The sequence below is a fragment of the Triticum aestivum genome, chromosome 7D, assembly GCF_018294505.1.
Source record: "Triticum aestivum cultivar Chinese Spring chromosome 7D, IWGSC CS RefSeq v2.1, whole genome shotgun sequence".
NCBI classification, from domain to species: domain Eukaryota; kingdom Viridiplantae; phylum Streptophyta; class Magnoliopsida; order Poales; family Poaceae; genus Triticum; species Triticum aestivum.
Window position 1 is genome coordinate 181,414,775 of NC_057814.1, and position 27,574 is coordinate 181,442,348.

At 49.2% G+C, this 27,574-nt stretch overlaps 2 protein-coding genes and 1 long non-coding RNA gene across 3 annotated transcripts; 1 reads left to right on the plus strand and 2 right to left on the minus strand.

The window, feature by feature from the left end:
• Positions 1 to 536: 536 nt before the first annotated feature.
• LOC123170491 (uncharacterized) lies at positions 537 to 8,323 on the plus strand. Its single transcript, XR_006485224.1, has 3 exons — positions 537 to 1,014; positions 6,054 to 6,503; positions 7,013 to 8,323. It is a non-coding gene; the product is annotated as an uncharacterized lncRNA (long non-coding RNA).
• LOC123170490 (uncharacterized) lies at positions 2,211 to 5,312 on the minus strand. Its single transcript, XM_044588354.1, has 2 exons — positions 4,068 to 5,312; positions 2,211 to 3,967 (listed from the first exon to the last, which is right to left on the minus strand). The coding sequence occupies exons 1-2, from the start codon at positions 5,273 to 5,275 to the stop codon at positions 2,374 to 2,376; spliced, it is 2,802 nt and encodes a 933-aa protein (XP_044444289.1). The 5' UTR covers positions 5,276 to 5,312; the 3' UTR covers positions 2,211 to 2,373.
• Positions 8,324 to 23,612: 15,289 nt separating the features above from the next.
• Positions 23,613 to 26,800, minus strand: LOC123171023 (uncharacterized). The gene is made up of 3 exons (XM_044588698.1): positions 25,668 to 26,800; positions 24,215 to 25,544; positions 23,613 to 23,681 (listed from the first exon to the last, which is right to left on the minus strand). The coding sequence occupies exons 1-3, from the start codon at positions 26,798 to 26,800 to the stop codon at positions 23,613 to 23,615; spliced, it is 2,532 nt and encodes an 843-aa protein (XP_044444633.1).
• Positions 26,801 to 27,574: the final 774 nt, after the last annotated feature.

Consider the following 27,574-nt stretch of genomic DNA (forward strand, 5'->3'; position numbering starts at 1 on the left):
CTTCTATAAAAATGTTAACAGTGGCGAACCAAACTGTGGTTGGATGGTTAGAGGGACTGTGGTATCCTCAACCCACCAGGATTCAAGTCCTGGTCTCGCATTTATTCTTGAATTTATTTCAGGATTTTCGGCGATGCGCATTCAGTGGGAGGAGTCATCCCCATTGACTATTCTAATCATTAGATTTCGAAATAATTTCCATTTCTTTTCTGAAAAGAAAATAATATTTTAAATAAAACATTTCTTTAGTGATATTAAATATTTTTATGCAAAAAGAAGTGAGGTGCTCGTGTATATGAGCGCTTGCTCTATACTGTGTTAAAAAATGTTAACGCTGTTAAAAATGTTTTTGTATTTTTAGAAAATGTTGATGTGTTATAGAAAAACGAAAAAGTGAAAAGGTAAAAAAAAACGTAAAGTATTCCCTTAGCGCTCGCCGTCGGATTCCCACCTCCTCTGTTACGCCTGCCACCATCTTCCTCCTTGTCCCTCTTTCTCGTTGCTGTGGTCTACTGTGGAGGCGTGGAGTGCTGATCCTAGATCCTAGCCACACTCTTTCCGAAGCAGTCCCCGTATCCCCCTCGCGCCATTTCCGAATCATTTCGCCGAATCTCGGCGTGTCCACCACATTAACGCCATGCATCCACCGGATCCGACCATCGGCTTCTACGGCAATGCGCGCTGATGCGACCATAACGGCCTCACGCTCCAAGGATTCTCACCAGGATGGTACGACCTGCGTCCTCCGAGGCTAGGGCACGGGTCCATGTTAAGGACGCACGGCTTTTGTGGCGTCTGCCTGACGTCCCGAAATGCCTGCGCGGGCCGGGCGCACGGGAGGTGTTCGACAGATTGGCCAAACGGGACAGCATGTTCCGCATGCCGCAAATTCCCCCCTGGTCTGCGTCGATGACGGTCAGATGGGACCCTGTGGTTTGGGTGTCAGTCATGGATAACTGAGGGCTGCGACCCGTGTTCAGTGCGATGCCTGACAAACATCTACTTGCGTTTCAGGTATGTTCCGTGTTAGTGCTTATTGTTTGTACTGTCTTGTTAATATTCCCCATCTTCAAAGTGCTTGAGCACGCGCATTCTGGGTGTTTTATGTAGAAGCTAAGCACATTTAAATATTTGTGAAATGACAGAAGCTACAATAAAATTTAAACTGGCTGAGTTCAGCAGTTCTTATCACTTACTGTGTGCCATCATTGTAGAATGGATAGAGGTTAAGAACTAGTCATGATAGGTGGCGGTTTAGCCTTTAGATTTCTCATAAAGATCAATTACACCATCATTATTGGTTTATTATATAACATATGATTCATATGAAGACTACAAGCGTATCTCAACTGCAAATGGACATGACTAAATCAAGGCCAGATCAGTTAAAAGAAGGGTAGAATGATTAAACAGGTCTGCGCATTATATCTCTGGTAAAATTAACACTACAGTCAGTACTAGAAAAATATAATATGTTTGCAAATTATAGAGTGCAGAGTCACTAGAAACTGCCTTCTGTAATTATATTTCATCAGGCCAGTTCAACTAAGAGCCTGTTCGGCAGACCTCCACTCCGCAGCTCCGCTCCTGGAGCGGCTGGAGTAGCTGCGGAGTGACACCGAACACGTTGGCTCCATGCTCTCCCGGAGTGGAGCGGAGCGGAGCGGCTTGTAGGCCAATGTTTCGGAGTAGCAAAAGTGCTGCTCCGCGCGCTCCGCATCTGGATGGAGCAGGGAGTTGAAAAGTGGGGAGTGGAGGCCTGCCGAACAGGCTCTAAGTGCCAGTTCTTAATTTCCTTCTTCAAGGATCCCTTTATACCATATTTGTCAATTCCTTTCCATCGAATTAGGTGAAGTCCTCTGAATTCAAGATATGATGTTTGATGAGTGATTATGTTGGCCAACTAAGAGATGAACTTTAATTTTTATCAAGCTGTAGGGGACAGGAGGGCCACGCTGAGTTATATTGAACAAAGAAACAATAGTTTATTTACACCAATGAAACAGACGAAGATAGGCAAGTAATGCTGCCTGCCAGTGAGCTGAATGCTAGCAATTGCCACAGAAGGCCATAAAAGCTCGAAACCAAAGCTCCACACTAGCAAATTTTATTTGTCAAATTTGTTATTTGACAATATCTCAATACTACATAGTCATACACAAATGGCTGGCAATTCTAAGACTAGAAAGTATACCATTTTACCTTGATTATACAAAAATACAAAATACTCAATAATTTATAGATATCTGTGTTGTATATCATATGAAAAGTACACGTGGACAATAAACTGAATATGTTGAAATACACATAGCACTTGCAGTTCAATAAATTACAAACCAGATAAAGGATCACGTCACACCTAAGCTTTCTTCATCATTGCGATTGTTCATGCAGAATTTCCTTTGGCACACTGCCCTTCTTGCTGAAGAATGACACTGCCGCGTAGGCTGCAATATAGGCCAGCACAGGAACGACCAGAGCAATGACATTCCTGGACATCTCCCACTCCCTGGTACTGCCTGCTGCGTAGGCTCCAAGGAGGCCTAGCATGTCTAGCAAAATGGCAGTATGCATTGGCCACAGTGGGAACTTGTGCTTGTTCACGGGAAGTAGCAAGACAATGACGACAATAGAAGCCATAAACGAAGTGGAGTTGCTATAGAAGAACGCACGGTACCGGCCTTTGGCGATGTCACGGAGGATTGAGTCGCCTGCAATATGTCCATTGTTGTTGTCCTGCCAGAGGCCACCTGGTGGTTTCAAACCAGACTGGTATGTTACACTCGCAGCCAGGACTCCTAGCAGCATCAAGTATTCACGAAGGTCCTTTTCTTCTGTTCCCTTATCTTCTGTTCCCTTTTCTTCCGTCCCCATGTCACCAGCAACTGGTTCAGAAGACTCACTGATGATTCCTTCTTGCCCAGATGACCCATCTACTGGATCAGGGGGGGTAGGCTTCGCACCACTAACATGGAATGGTGAAACTTGACTAGTAGCTGCAGCAGGGGTTGGCACCCCCATGACATTTAAGTCCAAGTCTTCCTCTTTAGGCGAGTCTTCCTCTTTAGGCTGCCCTTTCCTCCAGTTTCGTATCCAGAAAATGAGCACCTGAAAGGTGACGAAGGCGAACACCGCAGCCACTAAAGTTAACACATAGATGGAGGTTCGTACATGTCGGGAGCTTCCAGCAGCATATGCACCCATGAGGCCAAACATGCCCATCACCATGCACACATAGAGTGCATAACACCGTATGCCCGGCTTGTATAGGGTGGGGTTCACAAGAAGAACTATGAGAGTTACAGATGCCATGAAGCTTGCTGCATTGCAGTAGAAGAATGCATTGTAACGACGAGGATAGTTATCAAGGAGGACTGGAAATCCAGCATGATGACCAAACTTGTCATCTGCCGACCAGAAGCCACCTGGTGGGGTCAGCCCAGCTTGGTAAGTGAGTGTTGCAGCCAAGATTGCAAGCAGCAGCAACATCTCGCGCCTATTATCCAACTTATCGGGATCTTGGTTTTTGTCCATGTGCTCTTCTAATGTGAAGAATACTATGTGAATCACCACATACACAAGGACAACACCTGCCAAGGCGACAACATAGATGGAGGTGCTTGAATCCCTATTGCTCCCTGCAGCGTATGCAATTATGAGGCCAAACAAATCCAGTAGCATGGCTGCGTGCAATGTATGGCGCTGAAGTAGAAATCTACTTTGAACCATTATGATGACGACTAGGGATGTCACAAAGGCGGCTGAGTTGCTATAGAAGAACACCTTGTACCGAGTAGGATGAGTTGTGAGGAGTACTGGGTCACCACCCTTATGCTCTTCCTGGTCATCTGGCCATAGGCCGCCCGGTGGATCTAGTCCTGCCTGGTAAGTGATGCTCACCACAAGAGTAGCAAGCAACATGACAAGAGAGCGATTCTTTTCCAATACTTTGTCAGATCCTCTGTCCCTGGTAGTTGCATAGATATACAGAGTTAAAATTTCATCCTGGTATTGGATTATATGGACCAATGGTAATTTCAAAGGAAGAATAATACGTGATTGCATACCTGCTAGTGCTAAAAGCTGTATGAAACCAGTCTTTTATTTGCTTCAGCCATTCTGAAGTACAATCACGTATGGATGTGAGTACTTTATGGTCCCAACTATCCTTCTTGTCCATGAGAGCCCGAGCCACAGTGTCTGGGACACGATCCTTCTTGTTCGTCTTGTTCATGGCTTCAGTGATGGCCATCTGTAGAAATATGTATGCAAGAACCGCACCAGCCAGAAAAACGACATAGATGGTATTATCAGCTTCCCTGCAGCTTCCTGCAGCATAGGCCCCCACAAGGCCAATGAGCGCCACCGCGATGAACCCATACAGTGCAACAAACCTTTTAGAGATTCTCTGGCTCAGCTTCTTGTCCAGGAGCAGCACAATGATGAGCAAGGACGCAACAAATGCAGTGCTATTGCACACGAAGAATGCCTGATACCGGCTGGAGTTGTGGTCCTGCATAATTGGGTTGCTCACACGGTGGCCGTCCTGGCTGTTGCCCCAGAATCCACCAGGTGGGCCCAGTCCAGCCACGTATGTGATGGTAACTGCAAAGGTTGCTAGTAGCATCAATACCTCGTGCTCCTCTTCGCGCTTGTTTACATCAGGATCCTTGTCTTGCTTCTCAGGGTCCTTATCTTGCTTCTCAGGATCCTTGTCTTGCTTCTCAGAAGCCTTGCCTTCTGTACTCTCGGGGAACGCCCACCGGAAGGCATAGGTTACAAAGACATATATGATGTAGGCGAAGACGCAAGACACTAGCACTGAGGAGTAGATGGTTGTAAAATCATCCCGGCAGCTTCCAGCAGCATAGGCCCCCATGAGGCCAAGTAAATCGAGCACCATGACCGCCCGCAGCACAGTTGCCCAGACACTGTTGTCCTTCGCCTCATCAAGAACAAGGAGAAGGAGGCAGGCCACAAGTGACGCCGCGAATGCAGTCGCGTTGCAGTAGTAGAACGCAAGGTACCGGTGGTAGTGCGTGTCCGGAAGGATCGGGTCGCCTGCGAAGTGTCCATCCTGTGTGTTCTGCCAGACCCCCCCTGGCAGGTTGAGCCCGGCTGCATACGTCACAGTCGCAACCAGAGTGGCCAGCAGTAGAAGCTGTGTCTTCAGCTGGTACTCTGTTGAAGGCTTGTTGCTGCCGGACGGGTTGTCCGGACTTTGCTTCTCTGGCTGCTTTGGATTGTGGGATGCTACTTGGTTGTTGGACGCCATTTGGCTAATTGGTGGTGGAACTGGAACACGAAGAAGACGCCTTGAGGTGGCGATGTGAAGTTGTGGTCTGTAAAGCTCTTAGTTATATAGCCATGTGGGTCTGTATGGCATCCCCATGCTTTGGCTTGGCATGATGTTTCCCCGGAATCTGCCTGTCTGCTAATCATGCCATGACTACATCGAGTCGTCTTGTTTAAATAGTTGTTCCCTTGTCTTCCCATTCTTGTATGACAACTTAACGGGCATCAGTGAACAATCTTTTCAGCTGTGCACACATGGGATCTACATACTTTTTGGCACTCTTCATCAGTTGAGGTCTTGAGGACTTGAAGAAGTCAGTATTCACATTCAGCATCTTAATTGATCATCCTACAGCTTATTCCCATTCCAGTAACTTCTTCCCCTGCATATACTGTGATTTATAAATTTTTTCTGCAAAGTTTTATCTGAACAGGTGTAAAAACGCCTTGAAATATGACTATGTATCATCAAATTGTCCCAGAGTTTATGGGGGATAGTTAGACTACACGGGTATACTCATGCTGAATGGTGCGATGAATGAACAGTACAATGCTTAGTTTGTTTTGTGTGAACAAATTAGACTTGGTAGGAACCTTCATAGTCTTCTCTCTGACCAGGCAAGCTTCAATCATTCAAATCAACTGCAGTATGATATTCCATGGTTACATAAGGAGACTATATTCTTTCTATTATAACTTGCGTTGCATGAGGCCAGTGCAACATGTCAGGATGCTGATGAATGAAATATGTTATGCAGGAGGCTGTTGGCGTAATGCTTGGCACAGGCTGGCATTTCGGGAGCGACTGTGAGGGAAAACTCACCATGTTTGGAAGCGATGCTGCCAGGATGACACTGCAGTTCCATCTCTGCCGTAAATAAGGTCACTGGTGTGAACCCACCTGCAGAAACTCCCTCCCACACCCTTGGAGCAGAATGGCTGCAACTGCCACATAAGGCCATGAAGCACCGTGCGGTATCATAGAGACCAATGAAGAAGCTCGATAGCTTGGAATAAGCAAATTGCACTGCTTCACTATCTGTTAACTGTGGCATGAATCCATCAATTAGTTTTGTTTAGAGGTTTATCCCATTATCTCTCCCAGGCTTGTATGCAACCGAACAAGCATTTGTCAGTTGTGGACTGGAAGTAGTGAATTTTCACACGCCAGGTTTCAGCTGACCATGCTGCAGTTTATTTACATCCAGGTAACTTTTCTTTCCTGCATATACTCGCATACTTGTTTCATTCTGAGAGAGTTTATTGGAGCAAATGTAAAACTGCCTTAAAATATTACTTTGTATCACCATTAGCCTAATCACCGAACTGATGATGAATAGTCAATAGTCATTAGTCTTGTCATGCCATATGCAGAGTGCGGTTGCGTGTACAGGTCAATGCTTTGTTTATGTGACCAAGACAAGACTTGCCTACATTTCGTTGAGCTCTGGGAGTGGGAGATGCTCATTCCATGCAGCTTCCTTGCATTAGCTGTATGCCAATACATAAACATCACCTATACCCAAGTTGGAGTTAGAAATGTAGGCATGCTTATCTTCTCTATGACTAACGAGCTTCAATCATTCATATCAACTGCCGTATATGATTCCATAATTACATAAGGAGACTAAGCTAGTTCTTTGTATAGTGATTTAGTTGCCTTGCCAGAGGACAGTGCAACATGTCATGATGCTGACGACTGAAATATATTGTATAGGAGGCTGTTGGCGTAAAGCTTGGCATAGGCTGGCATTTGAGACAGAACGCATCTGGGGACTGACTTGGTTTGTGTTTAACGAACTGCCCGGATGGACTGCACATGTGGTTCTCCGTGAAGTGCCTCTTGGAGGCTATATGCTTTATGGAGTCTTGTGCAAGATCAATCATTCTGGATCTGCAGATCGTAATCCCATGGCTTGCTGGTCTATCCTATGGTGGATTGTGCACAGCTGCATTTCAGTAGAATACCCGAGGTACATGTTGCGACGCCTGGTACTTGTCTGGCCTTAGAGGGTTCTCAAGTCATTCTGTCCATCATGGTTCATCATGCTGCTTGAACATGTTATATTTATTGTGACGTTGGGTTTTCTTAAATATTTACCAAGAAAATTCCAACGAAACATAGTTGAAGGTCCTCATTATTTGAAATGGCAAGGGACAAAACTGGAGCACAAAATAATGCAACATGCGTGTGGTTGAAATTTCTATTGTCGTAGCAAAGGATGAGCTGGTCTTTGGCCCATTAGAACTTCCAGTTCTGTTATGCTACAATGCAACTTGTATTCATCAGGATACATAAAATGAATTCTGTGCTTGCATATTTGTGCTACTTAAATAAGATGTCAAACCCGGTATATATGGCTTCTAGAAATAAGTGGTTAAAAAGATACATTTTCTGTGAGGAAAACAAATAATATGTGTGGCAAATATTAGTGTGTGGACCCAAATTAGTAAACATCACCCACACCCATGTTGGAGTTTGAAATGTAGGAACATTTATCATCTGTCTGCCTAGCGAGCTTCAATTGTTCATACCAACCGCTGTATGGTATTCCATAATTACATAAGGAGACTAAGCTAGTTCTTTTTATAATGATTTAGTTGCATTGCCTGAGGACAGTGCACCATATCATGATTCTGATGGATGAAATATATTTTAGAGGAGGCTGTTGGTCTAAGGCTTGGCATAAGCTGGCATTTGAGATGGAACGCATCTGGGGAATGACTTGATTTGTGTTTAATGAACTGCCACAGATGGACTGCACATGTGGTTCTCGGTGAAGAGCCTTTTGGTGGCTACAGTTTATGGAGTCTTGTGCAAGATCAATCATTCTGGAAGGCATACCCATGGCATGCTGATCTATCTCACCACGGAACATGCATGTTTGTGTTTCAGTAGAATATCTGAGGTACATACTGTTAGAGTTATAATATAAGTCATGTACCCCTTTGTATTTATCTCGTTGTATAAGGGGTTTCCTGCATATGTTCCACACCTGTACATGTATATATATCGGCCTATGGCCTCATGGGAATACAAGTTGCATATTTTCTAACATGGTATCAGAGCCTTAGGGTTTTTTTCGCACGCGCAACTCGTGCTTTCCGATCCAATCTCATCTCGCACGCCGCTGCTTTCTCTCACCGATCGGCCGTCGCTGTCTTCCCCACCCACGTGCCTCTTGCAAGTCTGCTGCTCCTCCACTGCTGCTGCCAGCCGTCCACGACTGCCCGGTGGTCTGAGTCGGGCTTGTCTCGTCCCCTTTGGCCGCTTCTTCTTCTCGTCGATGCTGCTGCCTATCGGATCCAGCCGCCACTTCCTGCCCGGGTTGGATCCAGTCATCCGCTGCCGACTGCCAGCCCTGCTGGTTGCGTCGATAGCTCGTCCCAAGCCGTGCTGCTCCTGTCAGGAGTTTCCCGTTTCGAGCACTCCCGTCAGCTACCGAATTCCTGCCGCCTGATTCGCTCCACGGGCTACATCAGGATTCTTTTCGTAGCTGCGGCCTGTTGATCTGTAAAAAAAAGAACATGGTGTCTCCCGCCTGCTCTGAGGTGATTCCTGACGGTGTTTTCAGTGTTTGCTATACTGACCCCGTCTCGCACATGTGCCTTTCTTCAGTGCTTGGTGCTCGTCCGTCTGTGCTATCGTCCCCTGTGGCGACTCTCGCACGTGGTGATTGTCGCTCTACATCGACTCCTCCTGCGACTTTCATCGGTGATTATCGTTCTACACCGGCTCCTCTCACGGCCCCCATCGGATGTGTTGATGCATATGACTCTATTGACCCGCGTCTTCCTTTGGCGCTTGGGGCTTGTCTGCATGTGCCCTCGTCTCCTTCACCGGCCTCTACGGATGATGTTGGTTATGCTATGTCGCCTCCTCTAGCGGCTTCCACGGGTGGTAGTGGGTGAAAGATCGTGGATGTCGCCTAGAGGGGGGGTGAATAGGCGCTTTAAAATAATTACGGTTTAGGCTTGAACAAATGCGGAATAAAACTAGCGGTTAATTTGACAAGCACAAAACCTACAACAACTAGGCTCACCTATGTGCACCAACAACTTATGCTAAGCAAGATAAACAACTAAGTGATAGCAAGCTATATGACAAGAAACAATATGGCTATCACAAAGTAAAGTGCATAAGTAAAGGGTTCGGGTAAGAGATAACCGAGGCACGCGGAGACGACGATGTATCCCGAAGTTCACACCCTTGCGGATGCTAATCTCCGTTTGGAGCGGTGTGGAGGCACAATGCTCCCCAAGAAGCCACTAGGGCCACCGTAATCTCCTCACGCCCTCGCACAATGCAAGATGCCGTGATTCCACTAAGGGACCCTTGAGGGCGGTCATCGAACCCGTACAAATGGCAACCCTTGGGGGCGGTCACCGAACCCGTACACTTTGGCAACCCTTGGGGGCGGTCACCGGTACCCGTCAAATTGCTCGGGGCGATCTCCACAACCTAATTGGAGACCCCGACGCTTGCCCGGAGCTTTACACCACAATGATTGAGCTCCGAACACCACCAACCGTCTAGGGCGCCCAAGCACCCAAGAGGAACAAGCTCAAGGGCACCAAGCACCCAAGAGTAATAAGCTTCTCAACTTGTAACTTCCACGTATCACCGTGGAGAACTCAAACCGATGCACCAAATGCAATGGCAAGGGCACACGGAGTGCCCAAGTCCTTCTCTCTCAAATCCCACCGAAGCAACTAATGCTAGGGAGGAAAATGAGAGGAAGAACAAGAAGGAGAACACCAAGAACTCCAAGATCTAGATCCAATGGGTTCCCCTCACATAGAGGAGAAAGTGATTGGTGGAAATGTGGATCTAGATCTCCTCTCTCTTTTCCCTCAAAAACTAGCAAGAATCCATGGAGGGATTGAGAGTTAGCAAGCTCGAAGAAGGTCAACAATGGGGGAAGAACACGAGCTCAAAGGATAAGTTTCATTGGGGAAGAAGACCTCCTTATATAGTGGGGGGAACAATCCAACCGTTACCCCCACTTCAGCCCCGCAGAGAGCGGTACTACCGCTTGGCCAGCGGTACTACCGCTTGCCCCTATAAGCGGTACTACCGCTCCCCCTCGCGGTACTGCCGCTGGGCCCAGAGCGGTACTACCGCAGTGGCCGGGCGGTACTACCGCAAACGAGCGGTACTACGGCCCCCACTGCCGCGGCTAGTACCGTAGAACCCGACACGAAAAAGACCCCTCGAATCGAGGCGGTACTAGCACGAGACCGCAGCGGTACTACGGCTGGGGGCTACCAGCGGTACTACCGCTCAGGAGCGGTACTACCGCTCTAGAGCGGTACTACCGCTTGTAGCACCCAAGCGGTACTACCGCTCCGGCCCGCGGTACTACCGCTAGGAAACCAAAACTGCCATAACTTCTGCATATGAGCTCCGAATTGAGCAAACTCAAGCTTGTTAGATAGAGGAAGACGAGTAGCATCAAAACAGCGACTGGTTATAGTAAGAAGAGGCAGGGGAGGTATGCCAACAAATAGAGGAGTGAAACCTCCAACCGAGAAGAACCGGCATAACCTCCAACATCGAAAACATCATAGAAGATGCGAGTGAACTCCGTTTTCGATGAACTCGAGCTTGTCATCAAGATGACCATAAGCTCCAAAACTCACAAAGAGAAGAACCAAACAAGAACCAATAAAGATGATGCAAGGATGCAATGGTTTGAGCTCTCTATGAACGATACGATCAAGCTACTCATCGAGAGCCCCCCTTGATAGTACGGCAATCGATCCTATAACCCGGTCTCCCACCTACCATCATGAGACCGGTAAAATAGAAAACCTATCAAGAGCAAACCTTTGCCTTGCACATGGTCCACTTGAGCTAGATGATGACGATCTTGACTCCCTCAAGTTGGACCACCTTTCTTGGTTGCGTTGGCTCGATGAAGACTAGTTGATTGCTCCCCCATGCTCCACTATGGGTGAGCCACTCTTCCGCACATCTTCACAAGTCCATTGTCACCACAATGGACGGCAAGCTTCAAGCATTTGATCTCTTCATGATGCTTCACTTGAACTTGCACACCGCAACATCTTCACAAGTCCATTGTCACCACAATGGACGGCAAGCTTCAAGCATTTGATCTCTTCATGATGCTTCACTTGAACTTGCACACCGCAACCTAACCCCACAAAGAACTCTCACGAAGATCATGGGTTAGTACACAAAGCGTAATTGACAATGCTCACCACACCATGGGATCGCTTGATCCCTCTCGGTACATCTTCTACGCTTTGTGAGTTGATCAAGTTGATTCACTCTTGACTTAGTCTTGATCAACCATGAATCTTTTCAACTCTCTTCATTTGGATGATGTCTTGAAGATATACATGAATGATCACACAATCTTCTTCTCCAAGACATGCTTGTAATAAGCTCAACTCTCACATGACCAACCTTTGGATAATTCCTTAATAACACCTTGGTCACCACATAAACTCCTTGAAACCAACACATGAACTTCAAGAAATGCCTATGGACAAATCCTTCAAATATAACTCAAGGCAACCATTAGTCCATAGAGATTGTCATCAATTACCAAAACCAAACATGGGGGCACCGCATGTTCTTTCAGTGGGCCTGGTGGCCGCTCCTCTCCCAGTGCTACTGCGTCGTCTACTTCAGTTATGTACTTCACCGAGCAGGAGATTGTGGGACTTCGTGGTCTGCTGACCGCCTCCGGCTCTTCATTGCCGGGTGCATCTACGTCGACCTCTTCAGTTGAGCTCCTGGCTGAGCAGGAGATTACGCGCCTTCGGTGCTTGCTCGCTGCATGCTCTGGTTCTTCACCGGCGGGTTCTGCTAGTTCTGCTACTGACTCCTCTGGCATTGTGACACCACCTTCAACACAGTCAGGTACATCTCCATGGATTCTTGATACTGGAGCATCTTTTCATATGACTCATGATTCATCCACCTTGTCTTCTATTCGTGCTCCTGATTCTCCTATTCATGTTCTTACTGCTGATGGTACCTCCCTCCCGGTTAATGGTCGAGGAATTCTTAGCACCTCATCTTTTCATGTTCCTGATGTTGCTCATGTTCCTCGACTTACCATGCAGCTCCTTTCTGGTGGTCAGATTGTTGACTCCGGTTGTCGGGTGATTCTAGACTTTGACTCTTGTTCTGTTCTGGACCGTCACACTGGTGCTCTCCTTGGTGCTGGCCCCCGACACCGTGACTCTCAGGGTCTCTGGGAGCTTGACTGGCTTCACCTTCCCTCCGCTGCCACCGCCGCCAGTCTTTCCCCCTCTGTTGCCTTGTCTACCAGCTCTTTTCAGCAGTGGCATCATCACCTTGGTCACTTGTGTGGCTCTCGTATCTCATCCTTAGTTCGACGTGGTCTTCTTGGATCTGTCTCCGGTGGTGTGTCTTTAGACTGTCAGGGTTGTCGGCTTGGTAAACAGGTCCAGTTACCTTTTGACCTTGTTCACTCCGATGTCTGGGGTCCAGCTCCATTTGCCTCGAAAGGAGGTCATCGCTACTATATTATTTTTATAGATGATTTCTCTCGATACACCTGGATATATTTTATGTCTTCTCGTAGTGAGGTGTTATCTATCTATAAGCGTTTTGCTACCATGGTTCACACTCAGTTCTCTACTCCTATTCGTGTTTTCCGTGCTGACTCTGCTGGACAGTATATCTCCAAGATGTTGCGTGGAGTCCTTGCTGAGCAGGGTACTCTTGCCCAGTTCTCTTGTCCTGGTGCTCATGCTCAGAATGGCGTGTCTGAGCGCAAGCATCGTCACCTTCTTGAGACGGCTCGTGCGATGATGATCGCCGCCTCTCTTCCGCCTCATTTTTGGGCCGAGGCTATCTCCACTTCCGCCTATCTCATCAACCTTCAGCCGTCCGCTGCTTTGCAGGGTGCCGTTCCTTTTGAGCGTCTTTTTGATCGTTCTCCCGATTATTCGATGCTTCGCTTGTTTGGTTGTGTTTGCTATGTTCTTCTTGCCCCTCGCGAACGCACCAAACTGACCGCTCAGTCTGTTGAGTGTGTCTTCTTAGGCTACAGTGATGAGCATAAGGGCTATCGTTGTTGGGATTCTATCGGTCGTCGGATGCGTATCTCTCGAGACGTGACTTTTGATGAGTCTCGTCCCTTCTACCCCCGCCCATCTTCCTCGATTTTTCAGTGGAGGATATCTCTTTCCTCACTTTTCCTCACTCACCTATCACCCCCGTCGCGCCTGTGCCTATTCGTTCCACTCCCTCTGCTTCTCCACCTCTAGTCGATTTGCAGCCACCATCTTCTCCGGTCTCCTCGCCTAGCATGTCACCAGATTCTACACCTTCATCTCCGGTGACTTCTTCGTCGCCACCCCCCGATTCTACCTTGGCGATTCCTCCTTCTATTGTTCCATCTTTTCCTCAGCATTACACTCGTCGTTCACGACCTGTGGATGCCTCATTGGATGAGTCGTCCTCTTCCTCTCAGCCTACTTATGGCTTGCGTTCTCGTCCTCGTCCGCCTGTTGATCGCTTTGGATTTCCCACCGCTGGTGCTGCTGTTCTTGAGCCGACTTCTTATCGTCAGGCTGTTGTTCATCCTGAATGGCAGTTTGCGATGGCAGAGGAGATTGCTGCTCTTGAACGCACTGGTACCTGGGATCTTGTTTCTCTTCCTCCCGGAGTCCGTCCCATCACTTGTAAGTGGGTCTACAAGGTTAAGACTCGCTCCGATGGTTCTCTTGAGCGTCACAAAGCTCGTCTTGTGGCTCGTGGTTTTCAGCAGGAGCATGGTCGTGATTATGACGAGACTTTTGCTCCTCTGGCCCATATGACCACTGTTCGTACACTTCTTGTTGTTGCCTCTGCACGCCACTGGTCTATATCTCAGCTTGATGTTAAGAATGCCTTTCTTAATGGTGAGCTGCGTGAGGAGGTGTACATGCAGCCACCACCTGGGTATTCTGTTCCTGATGGCATGGTATGCCGTCTTCGTCGCTCTCTCTATGGCCTTAAGCAAGCCCCTCGCGCCTGGTTTGAGCGTTTTGCCTCTGTGGTCACTACTGCTGGTTTTTCAGCAAGTGCTCATGATCCAGCATTGTTTATTCACCTTTCTCCTCGTGGTCGGACTCTTCTTCTTCTCTATGTTGATGACATGATCATCACTGGGGATGACCCCGAGTATATTGCCTTTGTAAAGGCCCGTCTTAGTGAGCAGTTTCTTATGTCTGATCTTGGACCTCTTCGCTACTTTCTTGGGATTGAAGTCTCTTCTACCTCTGATGGCTTTTTTATATCCCAGGAAAAGTATATCCAGGATCTTCTTGCTCGTGCTGCTCTTACTGACGAGCGCATTGTTGAGACTCCTATGGAGCTCAATGTTCACCTCCGTGCTACTGATGGTGATCCTCTCCCTGACCCGACGCGTTATCGTCATCTCATTGGCAGTCTTGTCTATCTAGCTGTCACTCGTCCGGACATCTCTTATCCGGTTCATATTCTGAGTCAGTTTGTCTCTGCTCCCACATCGGTTCACTATAGTCATCTCCTTCGTGTTCTCCGATATCTTCGGGGCACGATCTCTCACCGTCTATTCTTTCCTAGCTCCAGTTCTTTACAGCTTCAGGCCTATTCGGATGCTACGTGGGCTAGTGATCCTTCTGATCGCCGTTCACTTTCTGCTTACTGTTTTTTCTTGGCGGTTCTCTCATTGCCTGGAAGACGAAGAAACAGATTGCAGTTTCCCGTTCGAGTGCTGAGGCTGAGTTGCGAGCCATGGCTCTTTTGACGGCAGAGGTGACTTGGTTACGGTGGTTACTTCAGGATTTTGGTGTTTCTGTCACTACACCGACTCTGCTCTTATCTGACAGTACAGGTGCTATTAGCATTGCGCGCGATCCTGTGAAGCATGAGCTCACCAAGCATATTGGTGTTGATGCTTTCTATGTGCGCGCTGGTGTGCAGGATCAGGTTATTGCTCTTCAGTATGTGCCTTCCGAGTTACAGTTGGCGGATTTCCTGACGAAGGCCTAGACTAGAGCACAACATGGCTTTTATCTCTCCAAACTCAGTATTGTTCATCCACCATGAGTTTGAGGGGGGGGGGGGGGGGTTAGAGTTATAATATAAGTCATGTACCCCTTTGTATTTATCCCATTGTATAAGGGGTTTCCTGCATATGTTCCACACCTGTACATGTATATATATCGGCCTATGGCCTCATGGGAATATAAGTTGCATATTTCCTAACACATACTACGATGCCTGGTACTCCCTCCTCCCTGAAATAAGTGTCTTTGATTTAGTACAACTTTGTACTAAGGTTGTACTAAATCAAAGGCACTTATTTTAGGACGGAGGGAGTACTTGTCTGGCTTTACAATTATCTCATGTCATTCTGTCCATCATGGTTCATGAGGCTGCTTGTACAAGCTTCTCTGCCTTCTTTTTATTCTATCGTTGGGAGTTGTTCTTAAATTCTGCCAAGAAAATTTGAGCAAACTAAAGGTCCTCATCACTTGTCATGTCAAGGGACAAAATTGGAGCACAAAATAATGCAAGTTGTGTGTGGTGGAAATTTCCATTGTCCAAAGGATGAGCGGTCTTTGTCCCAGTAGTACCTCCAGCTCTATCGTGCAATAATGCAACTTGGATACATCAGGATACAGAAGTGAACTCTGTGTTAACATATTTGTGGTACTTGAAATAAGATGGCAAACCCGCTCTATATGGCTTCTTAAAACAAGTGGTTAAAAAGATACATTTTCTGTGAGGAAAACAAATGTGGCAATATTAGACTAACAGTGCGCTGACCCAAATTATGTAGAGAGATAAATACAGAATGGGTTCAGACTTGAGAACCACTTCTAATTTGAAAACTGCTATTTAACGTAAGAGTACAGTTTTCCAGTTTCCATGTTCTAGTTTGATCAGTTAGAATTTATATAGTAACTAGTGGCAAATGGTTCTCGATATTACCAGATTGCATGTGATTGTACCAGGAAAATTTGGTATGATCATTTCTTGCATAAAGATATGGCTGAACATAAAGAGATCATAACAAAGCTAGGTCAACAAAAAATGGGCAGACCTGTAAGTCATGGCCAGATTTTTCACATGCCCGTTATAAGATTGAAAAGTGAAGTATTAGCTAAAGTTGAAATGTTGCAGTCTTTGGAGATAACTTTACAAGAGAGAAGCACTTCGTAAAGTCGTTATAGTTTATGTCCTCGAGGTAGAAACGAAGAAATGAAATTGCGTATAGGACAGTGTAGGTATCTTGCAGAGCACCTTGAAGGCTACATTCTGCATTTTTTAATTCAACAAGTGAGATTTGTTGGATAATGAGCAACTAACTTTCACAGGGGGCCAAGGGCCAATACATGTACATGTGTGGTAAAGTGCAGGAAGCCCCTTATACAATGGGGATATACAGAAAAGGGGACTATACACATCTAACACCCCCCTCAAACTCATGGTGGATCAACAACATTGAGTTTGGAGAGAAAGAACCCATGCTGCGCTCGAGTCTGTGCCTTCGTGAAGAGGTCGGCCAACTATAACTCAGAGGGCACATAGTGAAGAGCGAGAATTTGATCCTGCACAGCAGCACGCACAAAGGAGGCATCCACACCGATATGCTTGGTGAGCTCATGCTTCACCGGGTCATGCACAATACCGATAGCACCTGTACTGTCTGACAATAAGGGAGTCGGTGTAGTAGCAGACACACCAAAATCATCAAGTAACCATCGTAACCAGATCACCTCAGCCGTCAACATAGCTCGCTCGCAACTCAGCTTCTGTACTCGAGCGAGAAACTGCAGTCAATTTCTTTGTCTTCTAGGCAATGAGAGAGCCGCCAAGAAATACACAGTAAGCAGACAGCGAGCGTCGATCAGAGGGATCACTAGCCCACATAGCATCAGAGTAGGCATGGAGCTGGAGAGAGCTGGAGCGGGAAAAGAAAAGGTGGTGAGAGATCGTGCCACGAAGATATCGTAGAACACGGAGGAGGTGGCTATAGTGGGCAGAGGTGGGGGCCGAAACGAACTGTCTGAGAATGTGGACAGGATAGGATATGTCAGGACGAGTAACAGCTAGATAGACAAGGCTCCCAACGAGGTGGCGACATCGAGTGGAATTAGGACGAGGATCACCGTCAGAGGCATGAAGCTGAATGTTGAGCTCCATAGGAGTCACAACGGTGCGCTCATCACTAAGAGCGGCTCGAGCAAGAAAATCCTGAATATATTTTTCCTGTGAGATGAAGAAGCCATAAGAGGTCGAAGAAACCTTAATCCCAAGAAAATAACGAAGTGGACCAAGATCAGGCATGAGGAACTGGTCGCGAAGGCAGGCCTTAACGAAGGCAATGTAGGCAGAGTCGTCGCCGGTGATGATCATGTCATCGACATATAGAAGGAGAAGAGTCCGACCACGAGGAGACGTGTGAACAAACAAAGCGGAATCATGATCACTGGGCGAGAAACCAGCGACAATCACCACAGAGGCGAACCGCTCGAACCAGGCGCGAGGGGCCTGTTTAAGACCATAGAGGGAGCGTCGATGTCAGCAGACCATACCATCAGGAACATAGTACCCGGTGGTGGCTGCATATAAACCTCCTCACGCAACTCACCATTGAGAAAGGCGTTCTGAACGTCAAGCTGAGACACAGATTAATGACGAACAGAAGCCACAACAAGGAGAGTGCGGACAGTGGTCATGTGGGCCACAGGAGCGAATGTTTCATCATAATCGCGACCCTGCTCCTGCTGAAAGCCACGAGCCACAAGACGAGCTTTGTAACGCTCAAGAGAACCATCTGAGCGAGTCTTAATCTTATAGACCCACTTGCACGTGATGGGACGAACATCGAAAGGAAGGGAAACCAGATCCCACGTGCCAGAGCGCTCAAGGGAAGCAATCTCCTCGGCCATCGCAAGCTGCCATTCAGGCTGAGTCATGGCAGTCCGATAGGAAGTGGGCTCAGCAACAACAGAGAGACTGTACCGGTCAGGAGAATAACGATCAGGTGGGGGCGAAGCCGAGCACGGAGGTTATGAACCGATGGAGGCGTGAAAGGAGGCGCTCCGGAAGTGGAAGGTGCGTCAGTAGAATCATCCTCAACACGAGGGCGGCGGGTGTAGTGGATAGGAAGAGGAGAGAGAGGCCGACATACCGGAGAGGATGGTGGAGAGGTGGATGATGAGGGTGGGGAGGAGGATGGAGGGGAAGGTGCTGTTGGTGGTGGATGAGGAAGAGTGAGACGTGCTGGAGGAAGGGGGGAGACATGAGGCATAGAGGAGGGTGTATCGGGAAGGAGAAGGAAAGAAACATCGTCCATAGAAAAGGTCGAGGAGGAAGGGCGCGGGTAGTAAGAACGAGACTCATCGAAAGTCACATCACGTGAAATGCGTAGACGACGACCAACAAGATCCCAACATCTATAGCCCTTGTGCTCATCACTGTAGCCAAGAAAAACACTCTCAACCGACTGGAGTCAATTTGGTGCGTTCTCGCGTGGCAAGAAGAACATAGCATACACATTCAAACTACGAAGAGCTTAGTAGTCAGGAGAACGACCAGTGAGACACTCCATAGGAATACCACCCTCCAAGGCAGCCCATGGCTGAATGTTGATGAAATAGGTGGATGCGGACGGCCTCAACCCAAAAGTGTGGTGGAAGAGAGGCGGCGATCATCAGCGCACGAGCCGTCTCAAGCAGATGACAATGCTTACGTTCCGCAACGTCATTCTGACCATGGGCACCAGGACATGAGAACTGGGCAAGAGTACCCTGTTCCCCAAGAAAACCACACAACATCTTAGAGATATACTCTCCAGCAGAGTTAGCATGAAAAGTACGAATGGGCGTGGAAAACTGGGTGTGAACCATGCCAGCAAATCGCTTGTATATAGAGGGAACCTCGCTACGAGATTTCATAAAGTAGAGCCAAGTGTAACAAGAGAAGTCATCAATAAACAGAACATAGTAGCGATGACCACCTTTGAATCAAAGGGAGCATGACCCCAAACATCAAAGTGAACTAAGTCAAAAGGACGCTGAGATACCGACTCAATGGTAGGATAAGGTAACTGGATCTGTTTGCCAAGTCTACAACCATCACAATGTAAAGAAACATCTCCAGAGACAGACCCTAAGAGGCCCTGACGCACTAACGATGACAAGCGGGAGCCATAGATATGACCAAGTCAATGATGCCACTGTTGGAAGGACGCAGAAGAGGAGGCATCAAGAGCATGAGAACTGGCAGAACTGGCAGAACCCCTTTGGCGAGCTGATCTCCACCCGCCGCTCCGGCACCATGGCAGAATACTCCAAGCGCTTTCTAGAGAATCTCTCTCGGGTGTGCCCCATTGCTGACGACGATGAGCGGGATATCTTCACCAACAACTTGGGCGAGCCTATGAAAACTCAGGTCGAGATGCTGAAACCGGCGACTTTGGACACAGCTATGGACTTAGCAATCTCCTTTGAGCACCTCAATACTGTCACCAGCACCGCGACCACTCCGGGTCGGCCCAGCCGTCCACTCCGCCCCATGGCTGCACCTATTCCGGCCTTGCCGGACTCCTCCAACCCCACGCCCGCGCTCGTCTCTAAAAGACTCACGCCCGCCGAGATGGATGAACGGCGCGCTAAGGGTCTCTGCTTCAATTGTGACGAGAAGTTCGCGCGGGGCCATCGCTGCAAACAACTGTTCTACATTCAATCCGCCGACGCCGAAGAGGAGCAGTTTGAGGATTTCCAGGAAGCACAAATCTCACTCTTGGCTGTTACCGGAATTCCCACCAGCGACACAATGCAGGTCACTCTTTGCATCGGGGACCGTGACTTGGTCGCCTTGCTTGATTCAGGCAGCACTCATAACTTCATCCGCGAAGAGCTGGCCACCATCGTTGGGCTGCCTTTCTCCTCCAATCGTTGTTTGGGAGTCACGGTCGCTAATGGCGATAAGGTGACCTGTCGGGGACTCCTTCAGCAGGCTGCGATCACCATTGACAAGGAGCGTTTCGTTGTTGATCTGCATGCCATTTCATTGGGCGGGTTCGACATCGTCCTCGGTACACGATTCCTCAAAACTCTTGGGCCAATTCTTTGGGATTTCACTACGCAGTGGATGTCGTTTTGGCACTCGGATCACCATGTGGAGTGGTCACGCCTCGGCTCCCTCGGGCGTCCTGCCCACCTACACGCGTGCGAAGGCAAGGAACTTCTGGACAGCCTGCTGGCCACTTTCACCGATGTTTTCGCCGACCCATAGGGCTTGCCGCCGCAGCGCGCACATGACATCATATTCATCTTATTCCTGGGACACTGCCGGTTGCTGTCCGTCCCTACCGCTGCCCAACGATTCAAAAAGATGAACTGGAGCGCCAATGTTCAGAGATGCTGGCTCGCAGTCTGATCCGTCCTAGTTCTTCTGCATTTTCATCCCCCGTTCTACTCGTCAGAAAGGCCGACGGGACTTGCGTTTCTGTATCGACTACCGTGGTCTCAACCTTGTCACCATCAAGGACAAGTTTCCAATTCCCGTTGTCGATGAACTTCTGGATGAACTCAAGGGCGCCTGCTTTTTCACCAAACTGGGTTACCACCAGGTTCGGATGGCCCTTGAGGATATCCACAAGACGACATTCCGCACACATGAGGGCCTCTTTGAGTTTGTAGTGATGGCCTTTGGTTTGACAAATGCCCCAACGACGTTCCAAGCACCCATGAACGATGTCCTTCGTCCCTACCTTCGTTGGTTTGTGCTTGTGTTCTTCGATGATATCTTGATCTACAGCTCGTCCTGGTCGGATCACCTACGTCATGTCAAGCTCGTTTTGGAGGCTATGCGCACACATCAACTGTTTCTCAAGCGCTCCAAGTGTTCCTTTGGGGAGGAAACCATGGCTTATCTGGGACACGTCATCTCCACTGCAGGAGTTGCCATGGACAGCGACAAGGTTCTTGCCGTGGTAGACTGGCCGGTTCTGCGCACCGTCCGCGCTGTGTGTGGTTTCTTAGGACTGGCAGGATACTACCGCAAGTTCATCCGGGATTTTGGCACCATTGCAACTCCCCTCACGGCACTCCTCACGAAAGACGGATTTCTTTGGACGCCTGCAGCGACTATTGCCTTTGAAGCCCTCAAGAAAGCTCTTACCACAGCCCCTGTGCTTCAGCTGCCAGATTTTGCTATTTCATTCATTGTGGAGTGTGATGCATCTGGATCTGGTTTCGGGGCAGTCCTGCATCAAGGTGGCGGCCCCATTGCCTATTTCAGCAAAACCATTGCTCCGCGTCATGCTTCTCTCGCCGCTTATGAGCGGGAGCTCATTGGTCTGGTGCATGCCGTGCGCCACTGGCGGCCCTATCTTTGGGGACGTGCGTTCGTCGTCAAAACTGACCACTACAGCCTGAAGTTTTTGCTGGACCAACGCCTCGCTACCATTCCATAGCATCATTGGGTGGACAAACTGTTGGGGTTCGACTTCACGGTGGAATATAAACCGGGTTGCCAAAACATCGTCGCCGATGCTCTTTCTTGCCGTGATGCTCCTGTCGGCTAGGCACTCGCCATATCCGGGCCTTCTTTTGATCTGTTTGAAGCTCTCCGTCAGGCTGCACACACGGACCCGGCGCTTGTCACTTTTCGGGAACAACTAGAATCTGGTGAGTTAGGACAGCCTTGGGCTCTCGTTGATGGTGTTGTTACCTTCCAACAGCGGGCTTATGTGCCACCCGCGTCGCCGCTGCTCGGGGAGGTCCTGGCTGCAGCTCATGATGCGGGCCATGAAGGTATCCAGAAGTCACTTCATCGTCTTCGCCGGGATTTCCATCTGCCGCAAGCAAGGGCCGCACTTCAGCAGTATATTCGTGCTTGTCAGGTTTGTCAACGCAACAAGACGGAGCAGCTTCATCCAGCCAGCTTATTGCAGCCCTTGACAGTGCCCTCCTGTGTCTCGGAAGACATCTCCATGGATTTCATTGAGGCACTTCCGAAGGTGGGCGGCAAAAGTGTGATACTGACTGTTGTGGACCGTTTCTCCAAGTATGCACATTTCATCCCCTTGGCGCATCCGTACACTGCGGAGTCTATTGCTAAAGCCTTCTTCTCCAACATTGTCCGACTTCATGGGTTTCCCACATCCATCGTTTCAGACAGGGATGTGGTTTTCACTTCGGGCTTTTGGAAGGCTCCGTTTGCCGCCGCGGGGACACGCTTGCACATGAGTTCGGCCTTCCATCCGCAGTCTGATGGGCAATCTGAGGCCGTCAATCGCGTCATCACCATGTACCTTCGTTGCATAACTGGGGATCGCCCATGGCAGTGGCTCCAATGGTTGCCTTGGGCGGAGTACTGCTAAAACACTTCGTACCACTCAGCGTTGAAGGACACGCCTTTTAGGGTGGTTTATGGACGGGATCCCCCCTCATTCCGGGACTATACGCCGGGCGAGATTCGCAATCAGGCGGTGGAACGGCAGATCGTCGACCGCGATCAGTTCTTACACGACATCCGTGAGCGTCTCCTTCAGGCAGCACAACAGTACAAGCATTACTATGATGATAAGCATCGGACCCTTTCTTTTGATATTGGAGAGTGGGTTTGGCTCCGTCTTCAGCATCGGCCGGCGGCATTCCTTGGAGTAGGCGCCAAAGGGAAATTGGCTCCCAAATATTATGGGCCTTTCAAAGTCCTCGCTAAAATCGATACAGTTGATTACCGTTTGGAGCTGCCCCCACGCGCCCGCATTCACAATGTTTTCCATGTCGGGGTCCTGAAGAAGTACCATGGTCCACCGCCGGAAGTTCCGCCGATGCTTCCACCTCTGTTTCAGGGTCGAGTACATCCAACCCCTGTCCAAGCATTGCGTGCTCGTATTGCCCGCGGTATCCAGCAGGTGCTCATTCACTGGGAGGGCCAGCCGGCGTCTGCTGCTTCATGGGAGGATGTTACAACCTTCCGCGAACGTTATCCAAGCTTCCAGCTCGAGGACGAGTTGTTTCAGAATGGAGGGGGAGATGTCATGTGGGGCCAGCCCTATAGGCGCAAGGGACCTGCGCGGGCCGGCCCTGCACCTGCCTAAATATATGTCCTAGTTTAATTATAGTCTTTTTAGATTAGTAGTCTGGGTATTAGTTGGAAAGGTTTAGTCCCGAAGAAGGTTACCCTGCCAACACCCAATTCTAATAGGAGTCTTAGTCTGGTCTTGTAATTGGCTATATATAGCCAGCCCTTGGATCAATAAACGGAAGCAGAGAATATCCTACAACCTCTCCTCCTTGCTCCTGCGCCACGGCGCCCCTCCTCACCCCCTTCTCCAACCATAGGCAAGCGAGGGCCTCGCCCTCGTCCTCCTACCAACCACGACTATAACCTGCGCGGCAATCAGCCGGGGCCGTGACAATACTACTCCCTCCGATCCATATTAATTGTCGCTGGTTTAGTATGTAAACCACCGACAATTAATATGGGTCGGAGAGAGTAGCTAGTTTGAGGGATTTAAAATGTCCAGTTACATCAAACATCAAGTACACTGCAATTCTAGAAAGGGGGAGGAATAGGCAATAGCAGAGACTGGACAAGCCACCGCCAGAAACTAAGAATAGAAATAAACTATAAATAAAAGAGAAGCCACACACCACAAAAAATGCGGGTTTCCCCCTTTCTATTTGTATTACATAAAACAATAAATTAAATCAGGATACAAGGCAAATAGATATACCAAAAGATCACCTGTCTTGACATTTTGATAGGTGTATAGGAATTGTAGGCTTTACTGCTACTGTCTTGTATGAACAGAGCTGCAGAGCACACTAATAATCAAACAATGGGTGCCGCTGGAGCTACCCGTGCAGGATCCACACTGTTCTCTTCCCGCGGGCTATGACAACATGAGATTGCCAGCACTATATGGACTGCAACATATGCCAGCACGGCGATAACTAGTGCGACGACATACACAGACGTCTTCCACCCCCTGCTGGAGCCTGCTGCGTAGGCCACTAGGAGAGCGAGCAAATCCAGCACAATGGTCGTGTTCATGACCTTGAGCGACCATCTCTTCCCGTCCTTCCACTCCAGTAGCAAAATGATGATAACAACAATGGATGCGACGAAGGACGTGGAGTTGCTGTAGAAGAAGGCGAGGTAACGGTGCCTCTGGTTGTCATGCATGATCGGGTTGCCTGCATCGTACCCACTCCCACTGTGCTGCCAAGCTCCGCCAGGCGGATCTAGGCCGGCCTGGTAGGTGACACTCGCCACAAGGATTCCTAGCAGCATCAGGTATTTGCGCTTGGCTTGTTTTGTCTTTCGTTCTTCGTCATCATCATTCTCTGGCCTCGGTTGACTGGTCACGTTTGCATTTCTGTTATCCAAGAACACTAGTAGCAGTACAGCTATGACGAAGAGGACCACAGCCCCCAAGACAAAGATGTAGATGGATGTTTTCAGATGCTGGGTGCTTCCGGCAGCATATGCCCCCATCAGACCAAACATGCCTGCCCCCGTGCAAACAGCAAGTGCATAGCTTCGTATGGCTGGCCTGTATAAATGGGGGTTCACGAGCAATATGATGAGGGCAATGGACAGCATGAAGCTCACCGAATTGCAGTAGAAAAAGGCTGTGTAGCGGCGGGGAAAGTTGTAGAAGAGGACCGGGTCCCCTGCCTGGTGCCCGCTAGACCCATCATCCTGGAGCCGGACGCCGCCCGGAGGTGTCAGCCCAGCCTGGTAAGTGATGGTCGCTGCCAATACTGCAAAAAGGAGCAACCGCTTGCGCCTCTTGTCCACAGACTTAATTTCCTCTGGGGTGGGGTCGCCGTGGTTCAGTGTGAAGAAGACAACATGGATCACTACATAGACTAGGACAGCGCCCGCCAAGGCCATGGCGTAAATGGAGGTGCTCAAGTCCCGAGAACTTCCTGCGGCATATGCTCCGATGAGGCCAAACAAGTCCAGTACCATGGCTGCCTCGAGCACGTGGGTCTCGAGCATAACCTTGCTTTGGACCAGGATGATGGCCACCAAGGAGGCTACAAAGGCGACGGAGTTGCAGTAGTAGAAGGCCTTGTACCGCCCAGCATTCACAGTGAGGAGGATCGGGTCACCGGCCATGTGGCCGTTCTTGTTATCCGGCCAGACGCCGCCGGGAGGGTCCAGGCCGGCTTGGTAGGTGATGGTTGCAGCAAGAGTGGCTAGCAATAGAACAAGGGAGCGAGCCTGCTGCGCTGCGTCCCTAAGGTAATTGCAGAGAGATAAACAGAGATCAACTTCAAGCAGAAATAATAGAAGGCAGTGATTTGCAGAGGAAAGATAACAACTGAAGAGGGTATAATTAATGTGCTATGGTCGTACGTACCTGCCCTGACCAGTCTCCGCCGGACTTTGCAACCATCCTGCAATCTTAGCCTGGACATTTGTCAGCGTGGTCCTGAAGCAGGATGTTCTTCTGTCTTGTTCGGCACCTCCAGCAGCAGCAGCCACATCTCCTTTCAAATAAACAACACCCTGGAGCAATGCCATGAATATCAGGACGGCACCAACCAGGCTGGAGACATAGATGGTGGTGTCGGTCTCCCTGCAGCTGCCGGCGGTGTATGCCCCGACGAGGCTGATCAGCGCAACGGCGATGCACCCGTAGGCCTCATTCTCCCGGGGCTTCCTGTCCAGAAGCACCACGATGATGAGCAGCGATGCGACGAATGCCATGGTGTTGAAGCACAAGAACACCGTCAGGCGCTTGTCGTGGCTGTCCTTGAGGATGGCGTCGCCTGGCCGGTGACCGTTCTCGGTGTTGTCCCAGAAGCCGCCCGGCGTGCTCATCCCGGCGACGTACGTCACGCTCACCGCGAACGTCGCGAGCAGCATCAGGACCTTTCGGAGCCGTTTCTTGTCCACTGCTGCCCGTGCGTCGTTGTTCCTGTTCTCATTATCTGGCAACCGCCAGGCCATCACCATCTGGTAAGTGAGGTAGGCGATGACGACAACCACCAGCACCGAGGAGTAGATGGTGGTGGTCTTGTCCCGGCAGGTCCCGGCGGCGTAGGCCCCCATGACGCTCAGCAGGTCCACCACCATGACTGCCTGCAGCGGCTTGAGTTGGAGCAGCTGCTTCTTTAGGAGCGTGAGGAAGAGGACGAGGACGATGATCACGAGCGACGAGGCAAACGCGGTGGCGTTGCAGTAGAAGAAGACCAGGTACCGGCCGTAGCTGGTGGTCCGGATAATGGAGTCGCCGGCGAGTTGGTCCGAGGCGGCGACGGTCTCCTGCCAGACGCCCCCCGGCGGGTTGAACCCCGCGGCGTATGTCACCGTGGCCACCAGCGTTGCCAGCAGCAGGATGTACTTGCTGAGGTCCCGCATGAGCTCATAGCTCTCCGTCTCGGGAGGCTGAGGATCCTCGCCTTGGCTATTTCCATTTGCATTAGGCTGAAGTTGTGACAGGTCTTCGATCTCATCTAGGCTACTGTGGCGTGTTGGTTGGGCCCCCATTTGCATAGCAAAATGGTGCCTCAGGGAGTCAGGGTTCAATTTCTTGATGGAATTAAGACAAAACATGAATCTCTCCCCAATATATAGCTCACTTGGCAAGCTTGCTCGTCAGCATGACAACATGGCATAACGTAATCGTATCGTAATATAAAGGAGCAAAGCAAAAGAAAGACAGTATTGCAGTCAAATTTATCATTATAGATAGCGCTGTTGGATTAGCATCCGACGGACATCTTTCATCTTCTCAAGGAGACCACTTCGTGCTGTATTTATTCGTGTATGTATTAAGGTAGAGAACTGCTGGTAGCTGGAGCCGAGGCTGGTTGCCACCAGATGCGCAAACTCATCGTTGTTAACAGATGGGGAGGTCGAATGGGGGCTCATAGTGATATTATCGTGTGTCCCCGCTTCACCATTAGTATCGAGGTAGAACTACTTGATATGTCAGCCGTCAATGCATACGATGGGGCGTGGCGAAAATTCCTTCAAGATAGGGAAGACAGCGACACACCACGAAGGAGAGCGTTGGTGCAGCCACAAATGCTGAATCCAAATAAAATACACCCATTCGACAAATTGCACTGTAACTTTCTTGTGGTTTGGTAGGCAGTTTACTGGATAAAACTGGAAGAGATGCTAGTCATGTATCTTGAACAACTGTACGGGAACTAGGATATGAGTCATATTTCTCATAACAATGTTAGCTCCCCAGGAATATGGACGGACACCTCAACACCAAGGTTCAAGACATCTCCAGTTTGAATTCCTGTGCAT

Bases quoted from the DNA above. Each gene is read 5' to 3' on its own strand.
- LOC123170490 (XM_044588354.1), bottom strand. From the start codon at position 5,275: ATGGCGTCCAACAACCAAGTAGCATCCCACAATCCAAAGCAGCCAGAG. The intron at 3,968-4,067 runs GTATGCAATCAC...TGCAACTACCAG, and splicing joins ACAGCTTTTAGCACTAGCAG to GGACAGAGGATCTGACAAAG.
- LOC123171023 (XM_044588698.1), bottom strand. From the start codon at position 26,800: ATGGGGGCCCAACCAACACGCCACAGTAGCCTAGATGAGATCGAAGAC. The intron at 25,545-25,667 runs GTACGTACGACC...CAATTACCTTAG, and splicing joins GCGGAGACTGGTCAGGGCAG to GGACGCAGCGCAGCAGGCTC. The intron at 23,682-24,214 runs GTGCTGGCAATC...ATTGCCGCGCAG, and splicing joins CATATGTTGCAGTCCATATA to GTTATAGTCGTGGTTGGTAG.